General features: G+C 48.0%; 1 protein-coding gene across 1 annotated transcript in view; it reads right to left on the minus strand.

Moving 5' to 3' along the window:
- The window catches only part of LOC8023621 (protein dachsous), a 147,801-nt gene extending 126,965 nt beyond the window's left edge, over positions 1–20,836 (minus strand). Inside the window, exons 1-2 of the mRNA XM_042289645.1 lie at positions 20,782–20,836; positions 20,346–20,674 (exon numbers count right to left, since the gene is read on the minus strand). Of these exons, the coding sequence (XP_042145579.1) occupies positions 20,346–20,674; positions 20,782–20,836 (384 nt within the window). The remainder of the gene's footprint in view (positions 1–20,345; positions 20,675–20,781) is intronic.
- Between the last annotated feature and the right edge of the window lie 674 nt (positions 20,837–21,510).

Here is a 21,510-nt window from a genome sequence, read left to right on the forward strand (position 1 = left end):
ACGGGTCTGCGTTTGCCGGCAATGCGCTTGCGCAGAGACCATATTTGCGTCAAGTGAACAGTGTACCATGCGCCGTGTCAACAGCAGCGCCACCGCAACAGCGTGACGTCAGAGCGACCGGACGACAGTGACTGATTGATTGATTGATTGAAGAGGATTTAATTCCACTTTTTACGCACCTGTGGTGCTGCGTGGATGGTAAGGGACATCGGAGTCAATCCAAGGACGTGTAATTGTTACGTGACCTTGTAGTGGCGGAGAAGTGACGGGCGAGAGAGCATTTCACGTGCTACGTTAGTTCACACAGCTGGATTGGCTGAGATAGAGTTCCTGTATAGCTTACCTACGGTAGCAGAGTTGCGCATTCAGCCTCGGCGCGTGGCCGTAGCGCTGGCTTTCCCGCACGAGAAGGATGCTTTGCCCCTCACGTGACTAAATTTGGCGAATAGCGGCGCCGCGCGCGCCGCCGCGCATGGAAGACAGGAGAGGAGGAAAGGGAGGCGGAAAGCAGGGAAACATACGGCCGGTGCAAGAGAAGCGTCGGCGGAGCGACCGTAAAGGTGGCTTTCTCGCACGGCGTGGATGCTTTTTCTCCTCACGTGATGGATCTCGGCGAATAGCGGCGTGGCGGCGCGGGGAAAACAAATGCGCAACTCTGGCTCCCGTAGGGAGCCTATACAGGAACTCTAGGCTGAGATGACTGGGAGCGCCACCTATCAGGTAGCTCGAGAACTGTGTAAAAACTAGACTGGAGCATCCCAGTAATTTTGTGCCATCGTATGCTTGCGCCATCTCTTAGCGGGTTATACGGCAGCGCTCCCAGGAAGTCCATGTTTTAATATACATATACGGCCAAAACTCCTACGTGTAAACCGACATCCTGAAATAACTTTTCATTTAACGTCACATCTACGACGGACGTAAAAGAAGTTGAAACGAGAGCCGACGGTGATGATGTCTCCCGTATGCCATGGACGAAGAAGTCGACAGAACCAGCGCTCTTATGAAGAGAAGGAAGAAGCAAGCGTTGGATTGCTGGTAGCTAGTCGAGTGTTCCTAGGCTGCACTGATGATGTCTCCCGCATAGGAGACGAAACGTCTTATAAATTGTTGGTATTGTTATGCAAGTCGGAGGTATTTGTTTTTAATCATGAATCCCGGCTTTTGGAACATTTTTCACTCCGAAACGTTACACTTTGAACAATTTGACATGCTACTTCTATATTCTATTGTATACCGCTATTTTTGTGCCAACATTTTAAGATGATGACGTGTAAGGTGCAGGTTGCTCAGTCGAATAAAGTTTTGGATGTATAGTCCCACTGCGGATAGCATCCGAGTTAAGCAAACTGTACAATTTATTCGTGAGTACATAAAAAAAAAAAAACAACTTATGATTGTATAATGTAAATAGAATCTTTATAGGCATGATAATCTGAAAGTATTAAAAAAGTTTTCAAAATATTTTCTCTAATTATTAATGTTATGCGACTATAACAAAGTAGTTTTAATTGTAAGGAATGGGAGCACTTCGGTGAATCAAAGATTTAGGAGTGAGAGAATAATTGTTCTTGTGAACGCATCGCGAGTGTTTTTGTGAACGCTGGCGATGTCAAAAGTAAAATATTACTTTTTACATTCACATATGTCAAAAGCAATATGTAGGCACGTACTAAAATTCTATTTCCGAGCATCATGAAAGCAATTAATTTTTCTGTACTCAACAGCATGTTGTTCGCCGACATTTTTTTAATCCCTACGCAACTTCTGGAATTCACTCATGACATCGCTTCATCCTTGTATAAGAGAGGACAAATTGACGGCATTTTCATTGATTACTCAAAGGCTCTTGGTAAAGTACCGCACCCCAAGTTACTTTTGAAGTTTAAAGCCATCCTTAAGAATGCTCTTTTACTAGACGGGATTTATGATCACCTGAATTGCAGGTCGCAGCCCGTTTCATTTGCGGATGCTATCTCTTCTGAAGTTTCGGTTAGTTAAGGCGTGCCGCAAGGATCGGTGTCAGGTCCTCTATTATTTATTTTGTATATATTAAAGTTGTAGAAAACGTACTGGTTAAAATTTTTCTATATACCGATGACTGCGTTCCAGTGGCGTAACCAGAAAATATTTTCGGGAGGTGTTTCAAGGTGTTGATGCGATCACACACAATATATATATATATATATATATATATATATATATATATATATATATAATAATGCAATATTTTGGGAAATGTTCTGAGAACTCAACACCCCCCCCCCCCCCCCCCCCCCCCGCCCTGGCTACGCGCCTGCGGCGTTCTGTACAGTGAGATCACGTCCATTGATCAGAAGTGCGTTTTCTTAATTGGGTTAGGGAATGGGAAATTGACTTAAACTTTGATAAGACTGTGTTTTTGAGATTTACAAATAAAAAATCAACCCTCGTTTTTAGTTATGTTATTGATAATGCACTTTTAAACGAAGTTGACGATTTGAATTACTTGCGCGTTTTATTGACGCCCACTTTTAGATGGGATAGTCATGCCGACTTTATCTGCATCCGAGCCCTTCAAAAGTTGGGATATGTCAAGCGGACTTTCGATTGCTCCACCAGGAAAGGCAGACTAACCGCCTGCAGGCTACAGAACCCTTGTTAGGCCCATTCTAGACTATGGATCTGATGTATGGGACCCCTATTAAAAAAAAATTTAAATATTCTTGTCTCTACCCAGGCTAAGGCTGTAAAATTTATTTATAAAATATAGGACTGCAATTTCTCTCTTTCCTGTGCTTTGCCAACTCTTGAGCTCAGATTTAACTTAAAATGTTCCGCAGAATTGTCTATGAGGATTGCGGCATCGAGCGAACAAAATACATTGCTTTTTCTACTACGACGCGTACCAAATGATCTTAATCCTTAAATGTTGTTCAATTTCAGTGTCATATAAATTGTTGTAAAAATTCGTTTTTCCCGAAAACGTTGATCACTGGAATGAAATTGACGGACGGATAGGTATTATATCTATATTACTAGCGCAGTTAACAATCTTTCTTTCCCTTCATGCTTGTCGTTTTCAGTTATTTTTTTTTCATGGGCATCTTGTTTTTCTGAGTTGTTTTGTTCATGCACGTTCATGTTCCACTCCTGCAATGGCCTCATATGAGGTCATAGCATGTATAAATAATAATAATATAAAATGAAATGAATTATTCCAATTGCCCTGCGCAGAAAGAACAGAAAGAAATAAAAAAAAAAAAGATACGAAGAAGGGCGTAGTGAAATATTCGACGTATGTCACATTCCTCGAAGAGGGCTGAAGCCCAAGATGTTGCAGTAGCACCGGCTTGTAGTCGGTGGTCTCGGATTTGATACTCGTCGCTAGTTGAGAACTCGGTCGATCTCAAAACTTCCCCGGACAAGGCGTGTGTGCCCAAATTCGAAATGATGAACGAAAGCTTGAAAACAACCAAAACATTTCCATTTTAAGACAAGTTTTCTCAAAAATGGCTCATTTTAGAGAGTTTGCCATAGCAGCAGCTTATAGTGGAGGGCCCTAATGTTTGTATTTCGTCACCAGTTAAGAACTCTACCGATCTCAAAAAGTTCCTGGATGAGGCGCGGGTGCCCAAGTTAGCAATGACGAACAAATGCTTAAAAACAGGCGAGCCCTGTTCACTTCGGTGGACGTTTTTTCAAAGTTGTCTCATTTTAGGTGATTTGCCATATAAGCAGCTTGTAGTCAAAAGCCCTTAATTGTGTATTTCTTAACCAGATAAGTTCTCGGCCGACCTCATAAAGTTCCTGGATGATGCGGGGTGCCCAAATTTTAAAAGATGAACAAATGCGACAAAACAGACGAGTCATCCCTACTTCGAAACCGGTTTTCTCAAAAAAAGGACTCATTTTGAAGTATTTTTCATTGTAACAAGACGTGCTTGAGGGCTTTACATTTTATATTCTGCCTTTTGTTAGAAGCAGTCTTGTCCTCAAAAAGTTCCCTGGCGAGGCGCGGCTGCCTAAATTTCCAAAGATTAACGAATGCGCAAAAACGGTCGCACGATCGCCATTGTGAGACCGGTTTTCTGAAAAAGGACTCAATTTGTAGTATATGCCATAGTACCTAAATATGCTCAAGGAGTCTAGATTTTATATTCCGCCTTTAGTTGGGGACGGTGTTGTTCTGAAAAAGCTCCCCGGGTGAGGCGCGCGTGCCTACATTTCGCAAGATAGACCTATGCGTAAGAACGGCCGAAGAATTCCCATTTAGAGACGATGCTACTGAGTATGCGTTGATTTTTGATGATTTGGCATGATGGAAAAAGATGATGGAATTATCATCCTCGTTTCCGTACCTCCAGCCTTGCGCCTGTGGCACGAAGGTAACTTTAGCGCACTACCGCGTGTCCTGTGTGCTGCGATTCTTTCTAAAATTTACTGATTTAGTTGTTTTCAATAATGCTCAGCAAGTTTCTAATACCTAACGTTTACTTGTACTAACTAGAATTATTCAACATATTTTAGTTAATTACACAGCCTGTCAGGTTGATTAGTCCCTCATATAAGCCCCTACCCCCCCCCCCCCCCAGGGTAGCCATTGTAATGCACAAATGTGTTTTTAACGTATTAAAAAAGAAATACGTAAAAAGCCTAAAATAAGCCACATGTATACATGATATAAATGTTATAATCATAACAGTGTGGTACATTCGGATGTGGTGACAATGCCGCATAAGCGATGGCTTCTATACTTCTTTCCAGCTTAAAGGGACACCTGCGTCCCCTTGACATTTCTCGATTTGCCTGAAAATCTTCTAAACACACCAACCAATATCGATAAAATAGTACCCCAAATAATAAGCTAAAATAACTTTTTTTTTTTAGGGGGAGGGAGGTTTTGAATTTGCTATTTTGCTCCTTATACTGTTTTTCAAAGTAAAATTCTTTACTGGCAACACTAAAGAAAGGGACGTTAGCAGAAGGCAGGGCTTCACTATTCGCACATCAGGGCCAACTTGCTAGAAACAGCGTCTCAGCTGAGACTGGAGGAAAGAAATCGCTGCCGCGACTCAAGACGCTCGCACGCCACACCCTTTGCACATCGTTCTTTCACGCAGTCTCAGCTGAGACGCTGTTCTAGCAAACCGGCCCGGACTTTGTTCCCAACTGACTACAATCAGTTTTGTTGGTGTCAAACGAATGCTTTTTGAAGCTCTCTCCAACACCCGCGCAGCAGCACGAACCAAATGCTAGGAGACCTTTATACTTCCCGCTCGACCCGCAGGCCTGTCTTCCCCTCACGTCGCGGCATTGAAAAGCGCGGGTCTATCTAAATGTTGGTTTTGGCATCATCCTCACTTGCCTATTTCACAACTATACTGAATTTCGCGATACGAAATAGCACCCCGGAAAGGGTAAAGACCGGTGGTTCCGAAAACATAGTTAGTGTGGGTAGCTCTAAGGTAGCTCTAAAAAGCGCAGGAGTACCTCTTTAAGTCCTAAAGCGGCCGACGCTACGAGATAAGGAGATTAACTAAGCAGCCTTAGAAGCGCAAGTAACTAGATCTTTTCTGTATATGATTAATTCAGCGATAGAATGATGCGTACAGAAACATGACGAACACCATGATAGTGCGCTTTTGACCATGTCTGATTGGTACCATCAGCTCTTAGCGTCGGCTAATGCGTGCTACTGGCTGATGGGAACAATGGGTTCGTTTCACGACTCATCGTTCATTGGACAACCCAATGCGTTCACTTGACAAATGAGACCGTATGCGTTGCCAACTATGCCACGTCCGTGGCGGAGTTGGCAACCAAAGCGGCTGTCGCGCAGAGGAATATAGCACAAGTTCGCCTCATTTAGCCTTTATTTTTCGTTCTCAATTCGTCTGCTTTTTCATTGGTAACAACACAGCACCAGATTGAAATTAGATATAACTCAGAGCACAGGAAAACGTATGCGCCCGAAATACATAAGTTGACCATTCATCTTTAGATACGTTCTGTCAGTAAGCAAACACTAATAACAGCGTTCTTTTTATGCCCCGTACTGACTTACAAGTCACAACCCAGTTATTCCCGAAGGTACCTCACCATATCGCACTCCAAGTCAACTATAAGAACTACAAAAATGCCTGCGATGACTTCTTCGAAATCGTTTAGAAGTTCCGATGTTCCCTTTTTGATCGAAGTATTTCCATGAGCTGGCAAGGGAGAATGACAAAGTTATCAGTTTGTTCCAACCGCAACACAATCATCATCTCTCTTTTTTTTATTCTTAAGGTTATTGTTGTTCTTTTTATTTTTTATTTTTTTTATTTTTGAGGTTATTGTTGTTGTTGTTTTGTTTTGTTTTGTTTTTATTCTTGAGGTTATTGTTGTTGATGTTGTTTCCCTCGGCACTCGCTCCGCTTTGGCGGGAATTCGGACAAGGCGTAAGGAGTTAAATCTGAATACGTCACGTAGGGACGGGTCAGTGAACTAGAAGCGCTTGTCGAAAATGTCTAGCCATGTAAGCAGTATTGGCGAGAACAAATCAAAACACTCTACGAGAAATGAACGTTTATAGCATTAGAAGTGTTATTCGAAACCCAAAATAAAAAATCATCATGAGTAAAAAAAAGAAACGAAAGACGGAAGCGTTGATCGTCGGCAAACGTATCAGCCATCTCGGCCGCTTTCCTCCTCGCCACCTGAGAAGACAGCGCACGCGCACTTACGGCCAATCGACGCAGGAGGCGTCCGCCATTACCGTGCAAACGCTCCCCGTGACTCCCCCTCTTAACCCCAAGACCCGCAATAAAAAGCTGTCCAGCTCCTCTGAGAGCATTAATAATTTTCCATTTACGCAGATAATTAAAATATATGTAGTTGCATTTTAGATTATATTATGTTATCTTTAAAACGTTAAAACATACACGTTTAAAACACCAAAAACGTCGCTTCTTCCTCGGACACGCATATCATGCAAGCACTACTTCGCACGGCGTAGGAGGAATGCGAAAAATTTCCCTTTTCCTTGAGCTGAGCACGAGAATTGCGTTATCTCGTTGAGGCAATCAGGAGGAAGCTAACTCGAACGCACTCAAGCGCAAACGTGTGAACCGGCCTTGACATTCGCTCGTTCCCGTGAGGGCCTTCTTGTCCAATCGATAATGATGTCACGCAATTTGTTCTCTACGCAATATATGCTGATAGGACACGTGCGTTACGTGAGCACACACGGTGCTCATTAGACGCAGTCACAGTGGAGTTTAAAGCGACGTTTGGAGAAGCCACAAGGAGGTCGTGGACGTATCCACGGGTCTTATGATCGCTGCACGTTGTTCAGGCATAAACTGAGTGAGTGCTGCCGTGCCAAGGATTCGGCATTATTAGACGCTGTGACACTGGAGTTCAAAGCGGCTCTCGTTGGAGAAGCCCCAAGGAGGTCGTGGAGGTGTCCATGGGTCTTTTGATCCCTGCACTTTTATTTAGTCATAAAGTGAGTGAGTGCTGTAGGGCCAAGGATTTGGCATCATTAGACACTTTCGCACTGGAGTTCAAAGCGATGCTTTTTAGAGAAGCCTCAACGAGGGCACTGGAGGTGTCTACGGGTCTTATGACCTCTGCACTTCGTTCAAGCATAAACTCAGTGAGTTCTGTCTGCCGGTCAAAGGTTTCGGCAGGTGTTGTGACTGAGCGAGAGGCCCCGAAAAAGCAGGAATCCCACGTAACTGTATTCGCTCCATCATGGCCAGGTGAATAAACAGTCGACTTATTCAATTGCGTAACTCTTCGTACGTACACTAACTACAGAGCCATATACAACACGAACGGTTCAGTACAGCTGCTGGTAGTTGGGTGGGCTTGTCGCACAACCGTTATCAATTTAATGATGTACGCAATTTAACAGAAGCGAAGATGCGATTTGTGTGGCGTCACCGTACCGTGTCTTCGACGGCTAAATTTTGCGGGTTAACATCCTGCAGAGTTTAGCTCACTGATCTCTGCTATACACTCTTAGAAAAAAGGGTATCTACAATCCTTCATAAAGGGAGGAACGCTTTTGTAACCTAGGCTCCTTTAGAAGGGGAGGAACTTTCGTCCTGCAAGCAGGGTAGCAAAGTTCCTCCGTCACGTGCATCTCATCATGCCGGCCTCAAATCAAGCAAACCGAGCTCAATAAGGCTTAACGAGAACGCTACGTCTCTTGTACGGGGCGAAAGAAGCAGCTAATAAGCTCTCAGCGAGCTGTATGTATTTCCGAAGCCACCTCCCCCCCAGGTGAAGGAACTTGCGTTTCAAAGGCAGTTACTCAGTCCTCTCGTCGTCAGCACTGCGATGTTAAACGGAGACAACCGATACCCAGTTACTTCGCGCACTTTCCGTCTTACCTTTGCTACTCCTCGAGCCACAATTCCTTCGTCAACCGCACATCACGGAGGAGTGTGATACCCCATTCGCACGGCCAGCCTAAAGCAACCTTTAGCTAAGGGACCTTTATTCTCTGCGGCCATTCAATTAATGATCTTCCACGCGTGGCGTGTGCTCGCGACCCCAGAGCACGGGCTGATTCGCCGATAGCAAAGGGACCTTTAATAAAGGTACCTTTATGTTGACCGTGCGAATGGGATATTATATATCCTATTCACACGATCATAAAGGTTATTTTAGCTAAGGGACCTTTAAGGCCAGCGGCGAATTAGTTGGCGGTGCTCCGCGCGTGACAAGCGATCGCGACCCAAGAGCGCGGGCTGATTCGCCGATTTCAAAGGGACGTTAAAGGTACCTTTAGGCTGACTGTGTGAATGGGTGCGCGAAACTAAAAGCCGCTCTCCAAAGAGCAAATACGAAGCATTGTTGCACGGCAACCAGAAACCGTCGCGAGGCGTGAAAGAAAGTTAAATCGCTTTCCTCCAGATGGCAGGGCCAAGCAGAGTAATTGCAAGTAGCTAGCTATGTGGCGCTAGGTACCGCCCAATTCATGTTCAACAAACTATTTTTATTTGCTCACGCCACCATTGCGCTTCTGGACTTTGGGAAACCTTTATTATACGCACATGTACATACATTACGCATACCACTAGGATTGCTGAATATATGCATTAAACGCACACACATATACGGTACACGCCGTATATCTGTATATATATCAATACAACAGCACACTGACCCGATCACTACTCATAAACTCTGCGTTTCCGCCTTCTATACTGCTCGTATTGAAGGTACGGATCTGATCGGTGACCACCTAAGCAATAAATATTATTACCAGCATGTTGATTTTTTCCCAGCAATGTCACATTTCTGAGAGTACTTTGAACCGCTCAGGGGATGAATCACTTAGAAAAAAGTAAACGCTTATGCCGTAATTATTTGAAAACCAATAAATCAAGCCGCTCAAATCCGGCTTTAAGCCACGTGTTTGCTTCCCCGCACGTCGTAGCCAGTATTTCTATTGTAATACTTGTTTTTCTATTTGTGCTCTTCGTGTCCGGCTGCAATTCTCGTCCTGAATTAATCTCTGTAGAGCGGATATTCACTCAGCTGGAAGTGATGCTTCACGTGCAGAGAAAGCGCTATATTTAAACAGCAAAATAAAGAATAGCTTTTTTTTTTCTCCCGATTTTACCTACGATCTTTTCCTAATGATAAAATCCCAAACTGTAGATATACGTACCTTCCGTCCTATTTTCATGCTGTTCAGTCCCTTCCCCAGGGCGCGATCGCTTTCGGGGAGGATAAAACACGACATCGCAGACGACAGTCACATTGGCCACTGTGCGATAAGAGCTGCGGTTCAGACCAGCGTTACAGCATGACTTTCCCCAGGCCGATTGACTGCATCGTAATCCTTCAAGTGGTCTTAAACTCCGTAATGTAACTCGAACTGTCAGCCCCCCCCCCCCCCCCCCCCCTTCCTTGATGACGGCCAGACCGGATGCATCAATGCCCGACAGTTTACGTCATCTCATATTGCTGTTACACCACTGATACGCGAACACACGGTCGCATCGGCGATAATTCCAGTCTTCTGTTCACAACGCACAACACTGCCATCCCGATCTTGCTGCTATATTGCTGACACGCAGAAATACAGATCTACGTTGATTGCCGCTTGGCACTTGGCATCGGAAAACAGAGCTGAACTCAGCATAGAAGACAACCAGGCACCCGACAGCAAAACCCGCCTTTCTTGGACGCGGTTCCCATGTGGTTCCGTGTGGGTTCCTCAATCCGGAGACGGCCATCTTAGCCAAGTGCACGTATATAGCGCTGCTGGTACTGCTCCGGAACTTCGCTGTTTCGAGCGGCTTGGTTTGCTCGTTTGGTAAAGTTACTGGTAAAACCGCCAATGTAACCGAAATGCTCTGCACGTTCGTACTGAGAGACGGAATTACAGGAGTCCTCCGCTGCCGCTGAAGCTCAATCAACTCAAAAAAATTTATTAAACAACGTGTGCGACGTGCTCGAAAAACGAAACCGAAAGAAGATAAAGCGAGAGGGCGGAAGCTTTCTCCCGTCTGCCCCGAGAAGGAGAAAAACGCGTTCCTCCCTTCTTCTCGTGCCCAACAAGGCGGTTAGTTGGGCTAGTTGGTTTAACATCGTCAAACGTGAAAACAGCGCAAAAATTGAACGAAGGACAAGTGAAAGAAGTGCACGGACAAAGCGCTGTCCGTGCACTTCTTTCACTTGTCCTTTGTTCAATTTTTGCGCTGTTTTCACGTTTTTCTTGTGTCCGCTTGGGGGCGCGTCAGTAGAAGGGAGGAAAACACGCCGTTGCTACCTTTTAGAGCGCAGCTCTTATTCGCCCGTTTCCGGCTTGAGCGGCGTCGGCGTAACCAAGGTCACCCCAAGGTCACGTGACCCCCGAGGTCACGTGACCCCCAAGGTGACCCCCACGTGACCACCCAAGGTCACGTGACCCCCCGAGGTCACGTGCACCCCCCCCCCGAGGTCACGTGACCCCCCCCCCCCGAGTATATTAAAGAATGAGGGGAGGAGGAGAAGGAGGAAGAGTAGGAGGAGGAGGGGTCTACCCTCCCCTGAGTACCCTTCCCTCCTCCTCCTCGAGAGCTGCGCTCCAATTCGGCGTTACAGGGAGTTGTAAACGGCTTTCACTTTTTTTCCTCCTTTTTTTCTTGGAGTGTAAGGTGCCGGATGGCGCATAGCTCCTTTCCCATCCTGGCGCAAGTGAAGCCACCGGGAGCCTAGAAGCTTGTCCCGGAAGTCGGGCGTCTTCAGTGATTCGTAGTGCGTTCAGTTCATGTTTTGGCCTGTTTTGTGTGTTTGAGTGGGTTATAATAAGCCCTTTTTTAATTAAATCCCAATGATAAGGCATTTGAACGTGGGACATATGCACACTTTATGAACTAGGATCTCACAATTTTCAAGATCCAATGCCTTTTCGAGAAGCTACTCGGGTCCTCATGCACATGCAGGCTTCCTTGAGGTGACAAGGAAAAAGTCCATTGCCTTGTACGCGCTCGAACGTTCGGAAGGGTTGAAAAGCCTGTCACGTGCTCAGTTCCAGGACAAGCAACTTTCTTGCGGCGATGTCACACATGTTTGCTCAATGTGCCATCCAGCACGTGGAGATCAGTGGTTTAGCTGGATGACGTTCATGTAAATTTAGCCGGTTAATGTTCAGCTCAAATTAGTGGGACAATAAACTGAGCTGGACGTGACGTCACGTTATGGTGTGAGGCGGAGCCGACTGCAACGCGCGCTTATTCGAGATAACTGCATCTCACGCCATCCGTAGTCCGACAACGTGCACGCGGAGGCGACCCGCAACCGACGAGATAAAGAGAGAAAAGGTTTGATTTTGGGCAGGGTGGAAGCGAGAGTGTCGTCGGCTGCTGATTGCACGTGGCGGCACAGTTTTCACGCAATCAACCAACGAGACGTGTTTTACCTGTTTGCTAGATCCCAGTCGGGCAATATTTTGGTGAGATCGTCTTGCCAGCATGCTAAAAGCGAAGGGGTTCTCGAGGCCTCTGATCTGATTGTCCTTAGTCGTCCTTCATGCACCGGTCGATATCAGCTTGTGTGCGGCAGCTGAACGACATGCGATTTGCAAACGAAGCGCGGGTGGGCAATGGCCTTCAATATGAAATAGCAGACGGTCACAAATCAGCCTGCGACCGATCTAACTTCGCCGCAGCGCGCAGTGACGTTTGTAGCAGACGAACCACCTTCTTCGCTCGCGTTAGCAGACGAGGCGTGACCGAACGTTGCCTTAGATCGCCCTACGAGAGACCAATTAGATGTCGCTCTCGCGGTAACCGAAAACTAACCCCAGTTGGCGCAGTGGAGAAAGTATACATAGAGTAGACCAAATCGTATCGTGTTCCCGATTCGAATTCTTCGAGGGGGTTCTCGGAAGAAATGTCCAAAGAAAACGTAGTAGCCAATAGCCTCTCTTGAAATCTGCGACGTCACACGGGGAAGACAATGTGTCATGTCGAGGCGATGTGACCACACGCGCGAAGGAGAATGGTCATTCAGATATCAACAGGCAGCTTCATTTTCACAAAGAAAAGCCAGGTTGAGGTAAAAGAAGGAGGAGGATCGGCAAACGAGAGGGAAATTATTTGAACACAGTGTCACAGTGTCGTAAAGGGAACCATTTCCTTTTTTTTTTATTTTGCGGAAAAAAAAAAAAAAAACTGGCTTCTGGGGGTTTGGGAAACAAGGGTACGTTGTAAGTAAGGACGAGTTACAAAATATTGTAGTTTTTTTATTTTTCCAGAAAGAAACAGGAAATCGTGAGGAGTTTCGGAAAGAGCCCGTGAATCTTAGAGGGAGCCACCGCCTTTCTATTCTCTCTATGTCATGCTCATTGGATCTGTCTCTCCCAATTTCCGGTGGCGGTTCTGGCGGCGTAGGAGCAGGTTTTCCCCTTATAACATAAGAGGCTATGGAACAGGCAGATTAGTGCAGGGAAAAATGTCGGAAAGCAAACATCGCTAATCCTTAAAACAACAATAGGAGAAGAAAAAGAACCAAACAAAGACGTGATTGTTCTTGTAAAGCTCCTAGAGGACGCCTACAAATCATAAAGAACTCTGACGACTGCTTTCTTTTTAATTTAGACTCCTTCTTAGGCAAACGAAGAAGAAAGGTTGCGTGCTAATCCCCGGACGGGTTCAACCGGCAACGCCCCCTTTGAACTTGTGTGTCTACACTCCGAAGTACAACGCTCACCACACGCCTGGCAGTCGAGCCGAAGCTACGAGCCTTCCGGACAAAGGAAGCGCGGACACGCCCCCTCCCCCCACCCCACGTGACCGCGCTCGGCCCTTGCGCAGGCGCGCGCACCACGCGAATGGTCACGTGTGCAGGGCAGAATTTATGTACTTGTTCCGGCACGTTTATAAGCTTCCGCTCCGCTGTCAGCTCGAGGAATAGCGAAGCACAAAACAAACGTTCCTCCCGGCCAGCGCTCGGCGCTAACAAGTAACCGCTACTCGCCATCTGCGAAAAAAAAAAAAAAAAAAAAGAAAAGAAGAAATTTTTCGATTAGATCTCTGTCTCAAAGTCCGCATCACGTTTTCTCCATTCGGATCAAAAGGCGTTCCCGTCCCCTCTCCCTATGTTTGCTACACGTATTGGGTGCGCAAAGTGCGACGTTTCCAGCGGCCGAAGCCGGTAGAGCAGACCGACACAATCAACAAATATCCCTCCCCGAGCAACCAACTCGTTATGCTCCGCTTCACTTTTTTTTTTTTTTTTTTTTCAGATGGAGCGCGGTGGAGTTTGTTGAGTCGTCCCAGCCAATCCCGTGGGCCGGCGAGAGGGCGTCACGTGACCTCAAGCTCCTCTAGTGCGTCTATAGACTTGAGAGTGCAACCAACTGCTCGATCCGGGGGACACATGGTTTAAGGGTCGCGTTTACGTTGCGATGAGCCGAACTCGTCGATCGTCTGCGCCGTGACTGCCTTCGAGCGTCTGCAAACCTTGCAGAGCCGTCCGCATGGTAATACGGGCATAAAAAAAAAAAAACAGTCTGAAAAAAAAAAAAAAAAAAGAGAAGAGGTGTCTGCGATTAAAATATTTTCCTGCTTCTTTAAAATGCTCTCGAGGACCAAGGTATAACAGTGGAGGTTACACAAATATGGAAACGAGTGCAAAGATACGCCAATTAATACGATCAAGTATAGATACACTCCCCATGGGGAATGTATGCGAACAGAATTGCAAACGCTCTCCATTGCTTGAGCTGCTGGCTCTTACGAATCTGGGCTCTCTGAGCACCCTGCGTCGCTAAGCCCAGGCGAAAACATCCCGTGACTCGTTCGCACACACCGGATTGGGTCGAATGGCTCCACAGCGTTCCAAGTCGGGGTGCGAAGGAGCATGCTGCTTAACCTTGTTCCATTGTGTGGTACGTGCAGTTCGTGCGCGTTCACTCGGCACAAGCATGCGTTTTTTGTTTTTTGTTTTCTGTCTTTTTTCGTTTTTTGGCGAGCGAGGTGGAGGCGACCCGAAGGCACTGGCTGACGTCGCGATTAATAACCGTGCTCCGGCGCCACTCTGAAATCTACCCCTTTCTGGGTCGTCCTTGACAATTTTGCGAACGGTCCGGCCGGCGTCAGCGGCCTCCGCTGTGGTCACGAGCGGCTAGCGGGCAGACCGTTGATCTACGGTGTCTGGAACTCGTCGGCAACTACTGCGTGCAGCGCCCGCGTCCTACATTCTTTCCCAACGTCAACGCCATAAAAAAAAAAAGACGGAGAAATAATTTTTGTTTAACTTTTGTTGCAAATTGTGGGAACAGAAAGTGATGCAGCGTCGAGCTATAGAAACAATCACAACACCGCCATTTCTGCAGCCGCGACAACTCCGACACCCCAAAGGCGCGTTCACACTGAAAGCGGATCAGCAAACGCTAAGCGGATCCGCGCGTTCTCAACCGCAAAGCGGCTGAGATCGAGCGGTTGGAGCGCGTTTCTGCCAATCTCTTCGGGACCGATTTGCCCCAACCGCTTTCGCGAATCGCCAAAGAGCAACCAGTCCCAACGGAACGCTGACGGGACGTCGGTAGCTCTCAAAACAAGATGAGGTCTGCCACTGGTGAAGCGTTCAAGGCGCAGTAGTCGTAGCGTTGCAGCGGAGAAATCAACGAAGATGTTCACGTCCGTCCCTTGAAGCCGCCGCGAAAAGAGTAGACTCGTTAACGGGCTTCGGTGGTTTGGTTTGGGTAAAAGTTTGTTTATTATACAGGTTGCCAAGGATCGCTTCTCGCTGCCTTGTTAGTCTGCCCGTAGAACGTTGGAACCCACCCCTGATCGAACGAAATGACAGCGTTTGTACCCACTAAGACAGTCGCGTGAAGTAGTGAAAGCTTTCGATACTGTGCATGACCACCACCATAGCCTATACTGACAAAGCCTAAAAGATCGCGACGAGAAGCTGCCGCCGAAAGGGAAAAGGTGGCCCCGCAGACAGCGGATGAGAAGAAAGCCACGTGACTGGCACCCCGCCGCGGCAAGACGCCGAAACACACTTCTCTCAAGCGAACAAGTGTGTTTCGGGTCCTCGACGCTGCAAAAACTGTGCGCTGACGTCCAGGTTCCCCGAGAAATGGCTCCTTGATGCTGCTACCAGATCTTCGCGCTCCAAATCTGTGACAGGGCACTCTATGGCTCCGTCGTCGAACTTCCAGGCTTATACAGGAAGCTATGCCACCACGAAACCCGATAGAGACTTCGTGGGGTCTATATTTTTCATACATTGGGCGAATTGCAACGGAAGAAGACGTGGTCACGGATGTCCCCTCAGTTTCTCGGCTATTAAGACGATCTATATTTCTTGCGTCTTTGTTTTTCTACAAAGTTCCCCATCTTTTACCACACTCTCGGAGAATTTTCATCATGATTAGGTAACTGAGTTAACGGACGCCGCCAGAAAAGTGTGGGGCGAAAAACCGCGTCGCCAAGGCATTGCCGTGACAACGCGGCTGTTTGCCCCATATTTACATGGCGGCTTTTAGTGAATCAGTGTCGAAGAGGTGCCATTTGGAGCCCAACACTTGCCTGTCCAGTTGAAAGTCGGTGTATAGCGGACGTCCGGACGTCCTCGACACCGCGTCGGGAACGTCGTCTATACTCCGTTCACCCTTTAAGGGCATCTGAAAAAAAAAAAAAAATCTAATTTTAAACAATTTGTATGGAACGCGCGTGTCAAAATATTAATTTTACGCGAAAAAAAGAAAAAAAAGGTTTTGGAGCAATATTGACGGCGCCCGAGTTATTTTAAATTCTGCGCTCAAAGTCCATGACGTAAATAATGGTCAAACACTTTTTCCACCTCAACGAGGTGGTCATACACTCTCACTACCTCAACGTGATGGCCAAGCTGATGCACCTCTCCTCCACGCGTCCGAAATGCCGAGAGAAAACCAGTGGAAGGGAGGTGACGACCGACTAAATCGCGTCTTGCGCAGTCAATAGTGCTCAATTTCTTTTTGGTTGCGTAAAATTCATTTTTTGATACGCGTGTTCCAACTAGAATGTTTAAAACAATTTTTACTCTCTTGTCAGGGGCCCTTGAAGCTGAGACTGCAGCCAAAGCTACAATCGCGAGCTATGCCCCGCCCATATTGTTAGGGCGCAGGTGATAGACCCCCTAGCAACGACACTGACGCCGGATTGGCCGGCTCGTGGAGATGGACGCTGCCGCTGTCAACATAGGCAACGGTTACAACGAGTTTCCAAATTGGTAGCGTAGCTTAGTGGTAAGGTGTCTCCCTCTTACGCAGCGGGACCCTAATTTGATCCACAGTGTTGTGCTACTTTTTTTTTCTCGAAAATTTTTTTTTGCGTCGAAGCATGTGGCGATATTTACGACATTTTTTTATTTTTTACGATTAACACTAACGAAAAAAAAAAAGAGTGTTGTCGAAGAAACTTTGCTGAACTAAATAGTATGAGGCTCCCTTTCCGGAGGTGCAATAAGGGACAGCGAGGCTGGGGTTGCCGGCTGGACGCCGCGAAGCGTCGTGTAGGGGGGGGGGGGGGGGGGGGGGTGGCAAGTGGGTTAATAGTTCTGGAATGAGCAGCCGCAGATTCTCGCCGCAAAGCGGCGTGAACTCAGGAGGGTGCTGGGTTAACGCGCGCATCAGTGATACACGCGCCGTCCGAATCCGAAATCGAAGTTCCCGCGCGTTGCTATACGTGACGGCGGCAGCGCTTATCTCCACGAGCAGTTAATGCTACGTGAGCGGCGCTGCTAGCGGGTCTATCGCCTGCGCCATAAGAATATGCAGCCCGCGCTCCTCGCTTTGAGAAAGGCATTTGTAGCGCGAGCGCTTGTTCCGCGGAAGAGGGACCTCGGGCTCTCGTGCTTGTGACATTGGCTGAAGTCTCAGTTTAAAGTGGTACGGAAACGAAATGACTTGGAGCGCGAGTTCTCTACCCCTCACTTCAAAGTCGGCCAGCGAGAAGCGTAGTGCTTATTGTTATGTACGCACGAATTGGTCGGAGCCAACGATGAACGTTTTACTGTTTATTTGTTAACATGACTTTTGGCTAGGCGGGAAACCCGGTGGTCCTCCGGGCAGCATAGACTTGTCGAACGCCCTCAAATTCCCGGCATACAGGCGGCGGCGCCACCAGTCAGTGGCGAGTACACAACATCTCCCCCTTTCAGTCATAGCCATAACGGCACGGTGGTCGCAAGGGCCTTCCAGATCGAGAGGTTGGTCCGGACCTTGACTGTTGGAGTGATGCTGGCTGGCTGGCTGGGCAGTCAGGGAGCTCGGGCGAACAGGGCAAGCTGCCGAGAGAGATGAGGTCCTCCTCAATGTTGCATCGTCGACGATCGATGACGAGGAACTTGGCATTGCGGCGAATTATGCCCTGGTCAGTGCCAATCCAGTAGGAACGAGGTGTTTCCGCTTTGTTGAGCACTGTCCCTGCACGCTTCAGATTGGTGATCCACACCCTCTGGGACGGCTGGAACTCTGGTCGATCCCTTACAGCATGTCGCCTGTCGTAGTTAATCGCTTGGCGTTTTCGAGCCTTGCGCTCAAAGTATTCGACTTGATGATGATCTGGAACAGAAGGCCTCAACAGCTCCGCTGATATTGGCACATGTGTCCGCAGTCTCCGGCCAAACAACAATTCGGCAGGGCTGAAGCCGTTCTCTAAAGGTGTTGCTCGGTACGCCAAGAGTGCTCTGTACGGATCAGATGACTTTGTCAGTTTAGTCTTCGCAATCTTGACTGCGGCCTCTGCACAGCCATTGCTCTGGGCATGTTTGGGACTTGAGGTGACATGCTTGAAACCCCATTTTCTTGCGAAGCACAGAAATTCAGAGCGAAACTGTGGTCCATTGTCCGTCACAACTGTCTCGGGGATCCCATGCCTTGCGAAGATTGACTTCGACTTGAAAATGACGGTCTCTGGTCTTTGATTTTCAAGCAATGCTATCTCGATGTAGCGGGAGTAGTAGTCTGTCACAACCAGGTAGCACTTCCCATTATAGCATAAAAAAGGTCCATGGCTACTCTTTGCCATGGTCGGTCAGGGAAGGGAGTTGGCATGAGTGACTGGTTCCGAGGTTGCCTCTGCCTCATGCAACTGACACATTTCTCCACAGTGTCAGCAATGTCTTTTGATAGACCAGGCCACCAACAGGATTGCTGGGCTCGTCTTGTGCACTTGATGATGCCTTCGTGACCATCATGGAGAGAACTTAGCACTGAGGATCTCAGTGGAACAGGTATCAGGTATCGTTGCCCTCTCATGAGGATTCCCTCATGCAACGTAAGTTCGTTCTTGAACTGCCAGTAAGGCAAGCACTCCTGGTGCACTTGTTTTTTCGTCTTCGGCCAAGTTGTTTGAACATAGTTCTTCAGAGCTCTGCAAACAGAGTCTTGGTCTTGTGCATCTGCAAGGCTCTGCAGACATACGTCTGGGACACTCACATGCCGAATGAGGGCTTGCTCAAAGTCGGCGACTTCCTCTGCGAGGCGCGAGCTGTCCTGTCCCTGCAGTGGTTGACGAGACAAGGCATCAGCAACAACCAAGTCCCTGCCGGGCACATGTTGCATGCTGTAGTCATAGCGCATCATCCTGAGACGCAGCCGTTGTAGCCTTGGCGTAAGATCATCCACTGGCTTCCGTGTGAAGAGGGGAATGAGTGGCTTATGGTCAGTTTCAATGTGGAACCTTAGACCGATGAGATAGTCCTTGAACTTCTCACATGCCCACGTAACGCCAAGGGCCTCTTTCTCTATCTAAGAGTATCCCCTCTCTGCCTCTGTCAGAGTTTTCGATGCATATGCGACGGCTCGCAGGCTTTTGTCCTCTTGGCGCTGCATCAGGACCGCTCCCAGGCCAAAACTTGAGGCATCAGCAGACACGATTGTCTCCTTTGTTGGACAGTAGAATGCGAGCACTGGTTGTGATGTAAGGCAATTCTTTACATCTTCAAAAGCATGTCGCTGCGTGCTGCCCCAGCTGAATGGAACATCATTGTGAAGCAGATCTCTCAGGGGTCCTGTCTTGACCGCCAGGTTCCGTATGAACCGCGCGATGAAATTCATCATTCCTAGGAACCTCTTGAGTTCTGTGAGGTTTGTTGGAGGTGGCATGTCTACGATGGTCGCTATCTTTTCCTTGTCTGGGGTGACACCGTCTTTGTTGATCACATGTCCCAGAAACTTGACTGTTTCCTGGGCGAACACGCACTTTTCACGGTTAAGCGTGATCCCTTTTTCCTTCAGTCTGCCTAAGACTTCACGCAGGCGACTGTCGTGCTCTTCCCTGGTCTTGGCCCACACCAGAATATCATCGATATGACACGCCACACCGTCAAGTCCTTCCAAGAGTTGATGAGTCATTCTTTGAAAATGCTCAGGAGCACAGGAGATGCCGAAAGGGAGGCGGTTAAACTTGAACCGACCAAATGGAGTGATGAAGGTGGTGAGCAGTGTTGACTCGGGGTGCAGTTTCACTTGATAAAAGCCAGAGTAAGCATCCAAACGGGAGAAGTACTTAGCTTGTCCCAAAGTAGCCAGAATTGGCTCCACACTTGGAATCGGATGGTACTCTCTCTGCACACTCTTGTTCAACATGGTGTAGTCCACACAGATGCGTATGTCACCATCCTTTTTCGGTACTACCACGATTGGCGAGCACCAATCTGTTGGCTCACTGACAGTGGTGATCACTCCTTCGTTTTCCATCTTTCGGAGTTGACGCTCCACAGCTTTCAAGAGTGGAACTGGGATGCGTCGCGGTGATGTGACTGCCACAGGCTCTACCGGCGACTTCAGCTTGATTTTGCAAGTGTCCCAAACCTTGGAACACCTCTGGGAACTCGTTGATTGGGTCGAGACATGGCTCTGCTCCGGCTCTACTCACTCGGCACAGGATACCGAAGCGTTCGATGAGGTCCAAGCCCAGAAGAGGCTCGTCCAGGTCCTTTGTGACGTAGAGGCTCGCCACGGTACTTTTCCCATTGTATACTACTGTTGCTTGCATCACCCCCACGATGTCCAGCCGTTGCTTCGCTGGCCCAAGAAGGAGCATGTCGGGTTTCTGGAGTGTTATCCCCTTGTCCAGCTTCGCCAGTAAACCTGTTGGAATCACGGTAACGTCCGCTCCTGTGTCTAGGCGGAACTCGACGTTGTGACCGCCTACGACGACATTGACTTTCCACGGCTTTTTCTTCTGCCCAGTGTTGACCGTTCCTGCGAAAAAGAAGTCTGCCTCCGTCGACGTGCTTTCATTCAGCTTGGCGACTTGCCGGAGTCGCTTGGCTTTACAGACTGATGCAAAATGGCCTTGCTTTCCGCACTTGTTGCATCGAGCTTTGGCTGCAGGACATTGCTGCCTCGGGTGCTTGACTGCATTCCCACACCAAAAACATGACTGGGTTGCGTGTGGCTGATCCAGCGAAGGCTTTTCTGGACATTTTGGGTGAAACTTCTTAGCCCTCTGTTGTGGTGCCTGCAGCCTGTCCACATGTGCTGTCTCAGCGGGCACTGTCTCGGTAGAATGCTTGAGGGTTTCTTGTTGCCGGCCAACAGTTTCCGTTTGCTTCGTTAGCAACACCGCTCGCTCAAAAGTGAGCTCGCTTTCCATCTGTAGCTTAGTGGACAGTCTTTTGTCTCTCACACCGACGACGATGCGATCCCTGAGAAGCTCATCCTTGAGGTTGCCGTAGTCGCACGTCTCCACCAGCGCGTACAGCGCCGTGATGAAATCCGCTACTGCTTCTCCCTCACGCTGTGAGCGGCTATTGAACATTGCGCGCTCGTACACGACGTTCTTTTTCACAATGAAAAAGTTCTCGAATGCCGCGACAACATCGGGATAGGATTCCGTCTTGTCCGCAGGGATGGGGAGGGAGGCGAAAATCTCCTCTGCCTTGGGTCCCATGAGGTAAACGAACGAGTTTACCTGCTCGGCTTGGGTCTTCCCTTGTAGGCCCGAGGCGGTGCGGAAACGCTCCCATCGTCTCTTCCAGGTCGTCCAGTGCTCAGGTACGAACGTGAACGGCTCCGGTGCTGAAAGGTGGTATGGC

This window comes from Ixodes scapularis, unplaced genomic scaffold, assembly GCF_016920785.2.
Source record: "Ixodes scapularis isolate PalLabHiFi unplaced genomic scaffold, ASM1692078v2 PGA_scaffold13__105_contigs__length_92229423, whole genome shotgun sequence".
NCBI lineage: Eukaryota > Metazoa > Arthropoda > Arachnida > Ixodida > Ixodidae > Ixodes > Ixodes scapularis.